The 13190-nt window shown below is 43.3% G+C and overlaps 1 protein-coding gene across 2 annotated transcripts in view; it reads left to right on the forward strand.

The window, feature by feature from the left end:
* The window catches only part of LARGE1 (LARGE xylosyl- and glucuronyltransferase 1), a 285215-nt gene extending 273356 nt beyond the window's left edge, over positions 1 to 11859 (forward strand). For both annotated transcript variants that reach the window (XM_075050827.1, XM_075050826.1), the window contains 2 exons: positions 4242 to 4437; positions 8692 to 11859. In XM_075050827.1, the coding sequence (XP_074906928.1) occupies positions 4242 to 4437; positions 8692 to 8889 (394 nt within the window). In that variant the 3' untranslated portion in view covers positions 8890 to 11859. The remainder of the gene's footprint in view (positions 1 to 4241; positions 4438 to 8691) is intronic.
* The last annotated feature ends 1331 nt before the right edge of the window (positions 11860 to 13190 follow it).

Raw genomic sequence — 13190 nt, forward strand, 5'->3', positions numbered from 1 at the left:
CTCCTTTTTACAGTATTTTGAGATCTAGAGATGAAAACTATGAAAAAGCTAGATATTATCCGTGGCCGGTGGAGCTCTTTATCACCTCTCCCATCCTTCCCTTACTTTAGAGCTTTCCTCACACTTCTTCCATTCCCCGTCTTACACACCTCTCTCGCTGCAGCAGCCACCCTTCTCTCAAGTGGCTGCATGCACACGTCATAGCAGACAGCCTACGTGAGCCTGGAAAACATAATTCTGACGCTACCTCTACCAGTGACTGCCTTGAAATAGAAACTTGAGGCAACTGAGAGAGGCATGCCTCTCTCTGGAAAATTACTTAAGGATACTGATAGAGCAAGTGCCTTCACTCTCCATCATTCTGTAACAGTCAAAGACGTACAAATTAACAGGAGATTTGTTGATAGAAAATAATTGTTTCTCCCATAGTTGACAGAAAAAATCCTTCCAGTGGAAAATAACACCCTCAGGACTTTCAGATGTTACATTCCACCAACAATCAAATTTTCAGCTTGCACAGCAGTGGCCTTCCACTACAGATTTCATCTTCAAGCTATAGAGCGTGTTGGCGTATTACGTACACAGCCGGCTTTGCAGATCCTTTCTCAAGTCTCACTCAGGCAAAAAAGTCTTTAACATCAGTGGGAGTTTTGCCAGCGCAAGGTTAAATGAGAATTGAAGGACACGCGGTCTGTAGCTGATGTACATATTAATGTGTAGGACACATTTTACAAATGCTTCCCCAGTTTGCTTTGGCTCATTTCATTGCTCAAATCTATCAACAGCCACAAAGCAGCTGTGATCTGGGCTGAGAATTTCCACCTCCACCTTCAAGGTGCTTTAATAACACTGCAATTCGAGGCTGAGCTGGTGGGAGTGAGCTGGGGAGGACTGCTGTGACAGTGATTGCTGAGAGTGCCTGCAGCATCCCAGTCCCTCACACCACATGGTAGATTACAATCTTTCCCTCACTGAAATTGCTTTTGTCACCTCTTTTCCAAATGGTGACCTTTTCTACCTCTGGGCAGCTAAGAAGTACAAAACGGCTCTCAATTACATCCCCCAGTCACCACCAGAAGAAAAAAAGGAAGACGTGAGCATCTGCGGCTGGCAAGGTGCGCTGTGTGGAAACCCTCCGCGGCAACGGGTTGCTCTGTGCCAGCTTGCTGCCTTTGTCTGTGGGCTGCCTGGCCGTGCCTCACGAGGATGCGCCCGCTCGGTGCCTGGGTAATAAACCACAAACGTACTGCCGACACAGCTTTCAGGCACCGGGGAGACCGCAGCTGGTAGAAGACACATCGTCTTGAGGAAACATAACCAGCAACAACTGATTAACTAATTAACTGATTGCGTCCACAATCCAGCAAAATGTTTCAGCGTCTGAGAACAGAACTGGGGAAGTTTTTCTTTCACCAAATCATCTTTCTCACCGAAACGGGAAGCTTTGAGCGAGGCAGGGAGGAAGAACACTCTGAGAAGAATAATGATTTTATTTATCTGAGTTTACTATAGTTTTGAGATTTTATTTTAAACAAAAGCAATCGATAATGGAAATGACACATTCGATCCAAAGCGGGGGGGAGGGGGCTGTTTTCCAGTTGTTTTCCATGAACCGTGGGAAAGAAACTCATCATCATTTTATGGAGATCAAATGATTTGGTTTGGATTTGTCAAAATTGCCAGTGTAGCGAAGAATATGTTGTTCACAATTTTCACAAAGTTCTCCTGGGAGTCAGTGAGATTGAGTGTGGCCTTAAAATTAAATGTTTATTTAAATCTTTGAGTGAGCGGGGCCTGAGCAGGAAAATTAGATTTATTCATTTGTCCTGTGAGATGGAAGACCAAGACAGACAGCAAACCACTTCTCACAACTGCGTCATCAAGAGTAAAGTCTGTTGGAAGTTACTCACTTCTTTATGGTAGCTTCCTCTGTATGGACATCCATGTAATGGTGTGTGCATATCTTACTTTGCAGTACATTTCATGCGGTGATGAGTCATTGGCCAAGACCTAGCTCCAGCAGATTACATGTGTGTGTGTATATATGTAGACCCATATATATTGTTTGTACAGATACGTATGTAATCCTGGACTCTCACAATTCTTGTTTCCAGTCTAATTATTCCTTTATAATTAGTGTGTGCACACCTCATTTGAGCATCCTGTATTCATTTTCCTCTTTGTCCTGACCTTAGCCATCCTTTTGTCTTCCTCTTTCCCTCCACTCACGTCAGTCACTCTGAAGAGGCAAGTAGATCATCTCTGGTATTATATTTTTTTGGTGCAATCAGGTCTATTCCTTCCTTTCTGCTTCGTATTGTCTCTCTGATCTCACCTCCATATTTTCCCTTCATTCTCTCTTCCCAATTATTTTTTTTTTCCTGCTGATCAGTTCTCTCAGCTCACAGAGGTTATACTTGAGCTGCTGTAACTGCTTACACTGATATCCCCAAAAAGGGTGGAAAGAAATTGATAGTTTTTATGGTTAGTGTCCTGGACCCCCTCTGTTTAAGCCAGTGGGAGAATGTTACTAGAACAAAAGCAGCATTTGACTGCTTCTCTGCAGGAATCTCTCAATTAACCAAAGTTTGTATGGGGCTTTGAAGATACAAATCACTTTGTAAGTGTTTAGTAGTCATTATTATTATTATCATAATTAATTTCAAAATGCCGGAGGTAGGATTTTAGAAGATACAGCATCCTCCACAATCCCATATCATTTTATACCCCACATTGTGATTTCATTTTTTTTCCAGCATAGATAGCTGCCCATTAGTGACTGGGCAGGTTACCCACTCATTTCCAAAAGAGACCAAGAAAAGGGATAGGCTTTTTGGAGATGATTCCAAAGGGCATTAAGGATTGTAAGCATCTTTGTGAATCCGGCACTGGTTTCTAATAATCTCTAGAGAATTAATTCACCGTCAGTTTTTTTAATACAGAAGGGTTTTGTTTTTCCAGGTCCCCAAGCCAGATATCTGAAAGTGTTGCAGCCTATTTACAGTTTAGAAATGCAGCCTTCAAAGGACCATGCGTCACTTGGGACCCCAGCGCTATCCTAATAATTCTGTCCTCCCGCACTGCCCCTGAACAAGGAGAGTCAGCAAAGCTGAACGCCTCTCTGTTTTTCCTGTTACAAGCCATACAAATATACAATCCAAGTTAAAACTCCTAGGTTGTGATTTTATGTCCCTGTTATTAGCAACGGCTTGCAATGTTATGAGAATTTCTGGGGTTGAAACATTACCTCAGATCCTAATTCTGCAAATGTTTAATGCTCAAATCCCTTCACTTCTAGCACAAGTCATCCCCGTGAATTCAATGTACCTTACATTACAAACTGGCAGGATGTTTGTTTTGCCCCTTCTGTTACACATCTCAGAGCACTGTAATACAGATGGCCTCCTATGCCTTTGTTTCATTATTTAATCTATGAGTCTGCAGAAAGAGCCTGTCTCATTGATTTTTGGAAAGGTGTAAGAAGAATAAGTGGGCGAGAGAGTCATTGACCCTGGCACTAATGGGGTGGATTCAAGCTGTGCTTGGAGGAGACCTGCTGTGACCTAAACAAGATTAGCGAAGTATAAAAGGATCTTTTTCTGTAAATCAAATTGATTACTTGCCTGAGGATCACATGGGTACTCCCCACAATGTAGAAAGTACAGCAGAAAGCCTTTATGTAATATTTTACTTACTAATTTAATTATGCACTTTGGCTCCTGCTATAGTAATAACAGTAATTAATAAAACGGAACATCTATCCAGAGCTGCAGCTGTCTCTCATACAAATTATAAAATTGCATATAAAACAGATCGTGAATGTCACTGTGGTGTAGAAGTAGCTAATTTTAGGGACCTTATCTGAGCTACAAAATTTCACACTGATTTTAGAGCACTGATACAGCCGCTTGGTTGCTAGGAACGAGGCACAGCACTTTGTAGTGCAGATGAACTGTCTGTGTACTTCGTAATTGTTTCTCACATTAGCATTAGGTAGTGTTTTCACACTATCCTTCACCAACGAGATGTGTTTAAGCATTGAGCACATAGAGGCTCTGGGAAGCACGCTGGAAAGAGTCCTAGAAATTGCCTCCAATATGTCCTGAAAATGATGATGTGAACTGTAAGCTAATGTCCTTATTTTTGAGCATTTCATCTAACAAGTAACATTTTGTTACCTCACCAAGATGTGTTCTATCTAATTGCCCCCCCCACGTCCGTGCCATTGATGTCTGTTTCAGGTATCACGTCTGGACGAAAGGGCATGCGCCAACGAACTTTGCCAAGTGGCGAACAGCCACCACCCCTTACCGCGTCGAGTGGGAAGCAGACTTTGAGCCATACGTTGTTGTGAGGAAGGACTGCCCGGAGTATGACAGGCGGTTTGTTGGATTTGGCTGGAACAAAGTAGCTCACATCATGGAACTGGATGCACAGGTGAGGAGACGACGCCGGCGTATCTCGCCCAGGGCTGGGCGCAGGGTTGTGAAAATGAAATCTGTGGTCTGTAGGAAAGCCTCAGGCTTTGCATCCCCAAAGTGCTCATCTGGCCTTACTGAGCTCCTTAATGAGTGCTTCTTGAGTTGGGAACATGCAGTTTAGTCCTTGTCTACCATTAAAAGGAGAACTGAGCCTGAGTTAGTTTCTTTGTCAGTGCTGAGAACATCATTGTTTCGCAGTGGCACAATCCCCGCAGTGCCCACCTCTTGCCCGACAGTGTGCCCCAACATTGCAGCCCTTGTTGCCAGTCTCATCACCTACTAGGGGTTCTGTAGACCTAGCTGGAAGTTTTTCCGTTAAACAGAGGTTGGCGTGTCCCAAATGCTAATTTAGAATTCCAAAAGCAATCTTAAATTGAATCCAAGGCAAGCATCTTCAATTTCCAGCCTGGATTTACAGCACATCTCTGCAAAGCCAAGGACTTTACATTTGCAAAGTCTCTGGCTGTGGAGCAGACTTGAGAGGATCCAGGTACTTGATCCTTGGGCTACCTGCCTCTTGGATCTGTGACTTCGGATGGAGCTGCTGGGCAGAATATATAAGAATAAGGATGCAGAGAAAGCTCAAGAGTCCCAGACTGGCACTAGAAGAACTCGTAGAGCTGCCAAGGTCCCTGCCACCGACCTAGATCTTAGAGGCTGGCAGTGACTATGGCTCTGTGGGAGCCCAGTGCTGCTGCTCACTGAAATGGCAGGGTTTGCATCTCCCTGCTGTTCTTGGATGTGAAGCAAACCACTGTGCTAATCAGCAGGGTCTGGGTCATGGCATTTCTTTTTAGTTTGGGTTTGGGGTTTTTTTAGTTTGGTTTCAGTCCCAGTTTTTGAACTAGTAGCATTTCATGCTAACCAAAACCCATGCTTTTTGGTCATCTGTATCCTCCTATGCTAGCTTCTGCCATGTATCTGGAACATAGCTGATCCTTCTCTGCTCAACTCTTACCAGTTTATGCGAAGCAGAGCAGCACAAGGCATGCAACAAGTTACTGGGAGATTGTGTCTCTGGGATGCGGGCTACAGTGTATTTGTGTGCAGGCACGTATGTGGGAGGGATGTTTTCTACTTCTGCTTACAAAACCACATGGTCACCTTGGGCTGGCAGCACATGCCCTCTGTTTGCAGAAGGGCATTCCCAACAAATTTGTACCTGCTTATGTTGAGAAAAAATTATTACAGACTAGAAAAAAAATTGTCCCTTGTATTATCATTAATAATAATACGTTGCTTTGCTATAGCACTTTAATTTTCCAGTGCACTTTCCAAACACTAATCAATTAACCATCGGTTGTGGAGAGTGCCAGGGTAATGATTTATTATTTGTTAATCTGGGTAACAAGGCTTATGTTCCCGCTGGCAGCTCTCATCTAGCACTCACGATCTAACTGTTCTGTTAGAGATGTTTGCCCAGCATACAGATTGACACATGGGAAATTGGACCATTTTTCAAAGTTGATCATAGTGCAGATATTTTAAATGGCCATTGGGTATGAACTAACTCTAGGGAATTGTTTTTCTCACTCTTCCAGCCTTAAAAACATTCTCACATTGAAAAGAAGTTTCAATTTTGTCTGTAGTGACATGGGTATTGGCCTGTTCTCCCACAAAATCAGCCTGGAGGGGGACGTGGGATCACACAGCTACCTCTCCCTGTGGCATTCCTCTCCTTCAGGGTGTCCACAGATCAGGTTGCTGCCAGCTGCTTGGCTGGCTTCGTTACCAGAAGGCAGAGCAGCTTCTCAACTGAATTATTTCACTGATCCTAACAACTGCAGAGTCTGTCAAGAGAACGCTTGCAGACTCCTTACCAAGGGCCTGTGCCACTACCGTCCTTCAGAGCGGCACACGGCTTGGAGATAACAGTCATTATTATTCTGGGGGTATGCAGATGTCCATTGAGCTGGATGCTGTACAAATACATAGATAATGACAATCTCCGTCTAAAGAATTTATAACCTGTGAGGTGGGTACAGACGTTCCTGCAAGTGCATTGCTTTCTCAACAGACATTTCCTTGTAGTAGAGATGGGCCATTAGGAAACGTTTCCCTGCTCTTCCAGTGACTGCGGAACTAGACTGTGAGCAATCCTTTTTCCAGAACCCCAGCCCAGCATCTTTCAAAGGGGCTTATTAGCAGCAGACTAGTAAGGTTTTGGAAGGCTTTATGTGCCTTGAAGGCCTTTCGGAGGGATGGGAGCACTGCTGTGCTGAACAGTTTACACTGCAGAGCATAGCTGGTCCCTGACCTGCAGGATTACAGACTTGAGATGCAAACAGAGAACAAAAGAAAGATTGTATGAGGGGGATGTATCTTCCTCTGCAGCTTCAGCCTTTAGTTTTAAGGTCCCGTAGAGACATATTTTGTAGTTTATCAGCTCTCCTTACTCCATCATGCCAGCTTTTGTTTTCGCATTTGGTTCCCCATTAGTTCTAAGTCTCTTCCAGCTAAATGAGTTCTGCCTGTGAGCATCAGTTTATTTTGCTCTTGCTGTACATTTGTCACCCTAAATAGAAGCTCAGAGGGGCCTATTCCCATATATGACAGCATTGTAATCTGGCACAAAGATTTACCACTTTAGCACTGTCTGGCAGGGAACAGGCGTTCCCATAATGAGAAAGGAGCAGCCATACAGCTGCATCTGCACCTAGCTGTCCAACACGTACTGCTGTTTCATAGGTGTCTCTGGGACAGCGCTGCAGCCGTAGCTATGCTTTGAGCTGACCAATACCACTGCCTGAGCTGGGAAATGGATCCACATTGTGTTCCACTCATTTCTTTCCATTCATTTGGCTTTCATTTGGGGCTGTGTTGCTCAAACACTTGGTTTCTGGTAGCATCGTAATGCAGCAATTTTCAGTCTTTTCCAGGCTGATCATATTTTGTTAAGTGAGGAAGGATTTATAGGTGAAACACTGATGTTTATTGGCACAAGCGTGTTCTCTCCCATAAATCACTTTCCCTAACAAAATGTTTTTGGAATACTCTGCCTCTGTGCTGCAGATACTCTGTGTCTTTGCACAGACTCCTAAATCTACAAGTAACTGGACTTTGCAAAGCAGGGGAAGTTGTGCACCATTTCTTATAAAGCCAGCATGCTCTGGGGCTGTTCCTTCCCTGCCCACTGTCTTCTGCAGAGATGGTTAATGAGTCAATACAGCAACAGTTGTAAACAGAAACTGTGTGAGGACAACAGGAAATTTGTCTGTGGAGTCTTTGAAGTTTCTTTGTCATTTGCATCCCATACAAGTCATATTTTTTGAAATTTCTTATGAAAAAAGAGATAGTGTCTGGGCAGTTAGGGTGGTTCACATCTCTTTTCTGCCCAGTTCCTTGCAGGAGCAGTTATCTGGTTCTTGCACATCCTACTTCTTAGACATCCCTGTCTAAGAAGCAGTCTTTGTCTAGCTTTGCTCTAATGATCATGTATTTAATTATAAAAATGGAACAAATCTAACAGGAATAATCGAGATTTAAATGAACCATCATTTTTTAACAACAAAAATTGTCAAAGAACTTGTTCAGACATAAATAAAGAGAATTATTGAAATAGCTTTAGAGGAGCGGGGGAATTAGCCAGTATCTCATACTTTGTGAAGGAGAACTTAATTTGTGCAAAACCTTCTCAAAGCCTATGGATTTAGCAGGTCCATTTTCACACATTGCCTATAAAAGATATCATAGTCTCCCCTTATTTCAGGTTTATAAATAGTTCTGGACAGTTTTGTCACTGTATCTTAGTACACAGGCAAAGCAACATATGTGTTGCAGTGTATGCCTTTGTAAATTAGCTTATTGCAGCATCCCAAGCCAGATAAATTGTAGGGGCAAAACCATGTTTTTACATGGACACTTGAGACTCATGCCGTGTGCAGTCACAGCTGTGTTGGTTGCAAGCACACTACCGCAAAATCTGCGCTGCAGACATGGCTCCGGGCATGCCCTTTGTACTGTTGCCCCATTATTTGGCTTATATGGAGTAAAACATTTTAAAAGAGAAAGTTGATCTTTCATAAAACCAGGAAAAAGCAACTTTAAAAAAAAAAAGAAGGCTTATTTGGCATATCTGTATGGGTTTGTTGCTTCCGAGACCCACACTGCTCTGTCACTTGATGGAGGATGTTTGACTGCGGACGTACGAGAGACGTGCATTGCAAGAGGGCTCAGGACCCCCCTCACAGCCGGTGTCTTTCTCCCCCAGGAGTACGAGTTCACGGTGCTGCCCAACGCCTACATGATCCACATGCCGCACGCCCCCAGCTTCGACATCACCAAGTTTCGCTCCAACAAGCAATACCGCATCTGTCTCAAGACCCTGAAGGAAGAGTTCCAGCAGGATATGTCGCGCCACTACGGCTTCGCAGCTCTCAAATATCTCACGGCGGAGAACAACAGCTAGCACAACGGAGCCCGTGTGCGGGAAACGGGGACGCTGGAGGGAGGAGTCGCTCGACGTTTGGGGCCCGGTCTTCAAACTTGGAACTGAGAAATACTTTCTGTTTTTATACCATACTCGGCAGTTCTAACCGTAGAAATTTGAAGTGACATGTCTTCGGACTATGCTCATTCGTCCCTTCCCCGACTACCCCAGGCCTTTCAGCTTTAGCATTCGTGAGGTGTCAGCGAGGGGCCGGCCACGAGCCCGCCGTGCCGCCGGAGGTGGGGACTGGGCAGGGGCTGGGAATGCACTCTGCTCTCTTCACTGCAGAGCAAAGACAGACCTTCAGAATATAGGATTTCACGTTGCTATTTAATAATTTGACATGCTTTTTATCTGTAAAGGAAGATCTTCGGGTCGCTGTCCTGTGAATTTCAAATCTGCACTACTCTAAAAGGGAACTTTCCCCTGTGAACTGTCACAGGGGCCCTGTTAACATGGATGACCTTGTTAATGCAGGATGAGCCAAAGGTCTGAATTAGCCTTGAAAACGAAGGGGATGCTTATACAATACTGCGCTCCAGAGAAGGTGTGTTACTGGTTTAGGTGTATACATGATACCGGTTGGTCTTTTATTCTCAAATTAGTTGTTTTATCAGGAAAATCCCCTATGCCCTACCCTGCCTTTTCCCCAGTCCTAAATGCTGCTCCTTTCCTTGCCAAGGAAATGTCTCCCTTGTGTTTCTTTCCCATCTTCAGTTCTGGTGGTCCAGTAAAGAAGATCAGTAGCTCTGCCGGAAAGTGAACAAAATTTGTCAGTGTACGGTCTGTTTTCACCAGAGCAACTTGTCCGTGTGTGTCTCGTAAAATAAAGGGCCTGGCTGTAACTCTTTATCTTTTTTAGGCAGGAATTGGATTTTGCCTATAAGGCACGTTGTGCGGGGGGATATTGATTTGTAGGCTCATTTCGGTGCATGCCCATCCGTGAAGGCTTTGGGCCTTGGGCTTTAAGTGGACTTCTTTGCTGAACAGGGAATATAAACATGGCAACTAGCAGCCTTGGTGCTCTCCTGCTGCCTGCTGCAAGGTCTCAGAACTACTTCGTTAAAGGAGTTTATAATTAAAAGGAGCAGAACTGTTAGGAATAAACTCCCCATTCGAGGGGGAGAAAAGAATGTGTTGGGAATCTGAGTGTGAGTGTTTGCTTGAACGTGGGCTGGTCAAGTTCACAACTTCGGTACACACAGGAGTATGCTGGAGGGCGGACAGGAAACCTAACAAGCAAAATGCAGAAAACAAGACACTGGACTTTTTACCATTTTCTTTATTCTTCAGTATTAATGTTGTGTTTACATGGGATGAAGAGATGAGGTTTAATGCACTACCCCTTGCAGGGCTATTTGTAATTTCTGTTGCAATGTTAATAGAGAAAGCAGAAACAACTCAGTGAGAAATGCGTCTGTCTCCCTGCCCCAGATCCCCATACAACCACACGTACCAATACCACTGCCTGAGTTGGGAAATGGATCCACATTCCGTTCTGCTCACTTCTTTTCCATTTTGTTTTTCAGCCACTGGACCTTCTACTTTCCTCCCCACCTCATCCCTCTAGAGCTTGGTTTTATTTCTAACCTGACATTTCATGAGAGCTTTCTGTTACGGTGGAAACCACGCGGTTAAACCAGACATTTAAACTACAAATATCAGTTCATCATGCTGTGTATATATAAGAAAAGCCAAAAAAGGCAACATCTTTGACAAGAAATAAAAAGGGGCGGGAGGCTATGTGTAATTTTCACCTGTTCCCCTGGGAGTGTTGGCTGCATAAGAATACATCACCGCATAATTTTCCAAAGTACTTTTCTTCTGTTCTTAATGGCTTTATGTAAAGATTTACATAAAAAGCTGGGAAGAGCTGGGAAGAAGTGAAATGAGTTCTCAGTCCTGGCTAAGATACATTCTTTTAAAAAACCCAAAATCTTAACTCCCCAAGTCCCATATTACTCACCATTAAGGGCCCAGGTCACTCTGCATATTGAGAATGAGAAGAACCCTGCAGCACAGAGTCCTGTTGATTAGCTAATGTGCAGAAAGATACCAAAAGCTGATCCTAAGAGAGGCCACCACTGGCTGTACCTACATAAAATCCCCAGTCAGAGCTTCAGTGTGGCCACCATTATGTTTCATATATATTACAAACTTTATTTCCAGAGGTACATTTCTCCTTGGCTTAACAATGTTGCCCAAGGATGGACTGGATTGCCCTGCAGCAGCACAACCTGTAGCACGGACCTGTACATTGTTTGGATGTGCCATTATCCACATGAACGTGATTCTGCCCTCGGTGGTCATGAGATGCGGATGGGGGAGCAGGGAGGTAAATGTTTGCTGCTTGCCTGTCTGTACAGCGAGTCGTGGGACCTCCCGGGTAGGCTTAGGTGTGCTGGCTGGTGTAACCAGCTCAAAGATTGGTAGTAGGTTCAAAGAGCCCCCTTTTTTTTCCCTTATAGACACTGTACTGACTTGTATCTGTCATGTCATGTTTGTCTATGATGTGCTTCTTAATTTGGGAGGTGTGGGGCTTGGGTTTTTTTAACACGTTTCAGCCAATTTACATGATAGCAAATTAGGATTACATATCTGTCTGTAACTGCCAGGGCTCCTCCAACACCGTGAAAAAACCAACAACAACAAAAATCCCCAACTCAGTTGTAACACTGACTGTCTTCCAGTCCTCTGCTGTAGTAGGTATTTGCTGGCAACTTTGTTACTTAATTCTCAGTTTTCTCCTGAAATCTTCAAGAAATATCAGATAAACCTGGTGACTTAATGCCTTTGATTTATTGATTTGTTCCACCAATTTCTCTCTTGAGTCTTCAGTCTATGACCTCTCCTTATCTTTGATATTTGGAAAGTGTGAGTCTCTCATTTAGGTATCACGCCAGCACCCTCTCTAGTGAAGACTGATGCAAATAAATCATTTAGATTCTTGGCAATGTCCTTATTGTCTTTAATTGTTTCTTATTGTTTGGGGTGGCCTACCAGTTATCTCCGGTTTTCTGCTTTTGGGATACTGAGCAAATGTGTATTTTCAGTTTTAACTTCCTACCCTTTTTTGCTCTTCAGATTCCCTCTTAGCTTGCTCAAACTCCATCTTAACTATTACATACCTTCCTTTTGGCTTTACAGAGTTTTGATTTCTGTTCTCTGAAGGGTTCCTATTTGGCCTGAATCACTTCTAAAATTTCCAAGTTAGTCATACCAGCATTTCCTTGTCCTTGTCTGCCATTTATCTAAAGGGATACCATACTCCATGGCTATTTATAAGCCCTTTGCATTTTTAATCTCAGGATTTCAGGTTTTTCTTTTCTTTTTATTTAGGGCCACTGATTCTTTAAGGGGGGGTTGTTTTTAAATTTTTATATCAAATATCAGCCTACTAGGTTTTGAGGGTTTCTGTTTTCCTCTTTAAACCTTCCTGAATGCTAACCTTTTCCTAGTCAAGGGATCAGAAATAAAATGTTACAAAATTCTTTTGTTCTTCTAATTTGGGCTCTTATCTTGACACATTTTGTTCTGTGTCTCCCTTTTCCCCCTCCACTCCGAAACTTTGACACATGAGTCACTGCAAACTTTTCAGTCCCAGAGCCTGAACTGTGTGTTTCCCAGCACCTTCTGACATCCCACCACATTTCAGACATAATTATTATTCCAAATAATAATCTGCTGGCTGGCACCCAATCCTCCTATTTTTGTTTTCATGCTTCTCCCTTTGATGTAACAGGCTTTGCAAGTTTAAGTTTTGGGCAAAGCACTTGCCTTTATTTAATGCCTTATTGTAACCTTCTAATACATTTCCATGATTTCTCTCTGCAGTCACAGTATACACCTCGAAATGTTTGGCTGTAGTTTCCATGCTATCATTTTCTGGCTAAGGGTCATCTACTATTTGCCTACCTGGCAGACCTAGAAAATGTCTTTGTTTATCCCAGGTAGTCCTTAGTATCTATCAGATTTTTCCCCAAGTCCTACTTTTAGTAATTCCTTCCAGCCTTGCTAGTTTCCTATGTGAGCAATCTGGTTCCAGTTCATAATTTGCAATTTTTTTCTATTTGTAATCATTATCTTGGACTCTGTGACATAAAGGAATCAGCAGCTGTACCTGCAGTTCATCGCTTTTGTTAGACTGAATATCACATACGCTCACATTATTCCTAACGTACTGATTTTTTACCTGGTAGGCTTCATGTGGTTTTTATGTAAATCATAAACTGCATTTTCCTTTTACTGCAACAAGCGGAGGCACTTTGTAGTGTTATTTG

The sequence above is a fragment of the Buteo buteo genome, chromosome 19, assembly GCF_964188355.1.
Source record: "Buteo buteo chromosome 19, bButBut1.hap1.1, whole genome shotgun sequence".
NCBI lineage: Eukaryota > Metazoa > Chordata > Aves > Accipitriformes > Accipitridae > Buteo > Buteo buteo.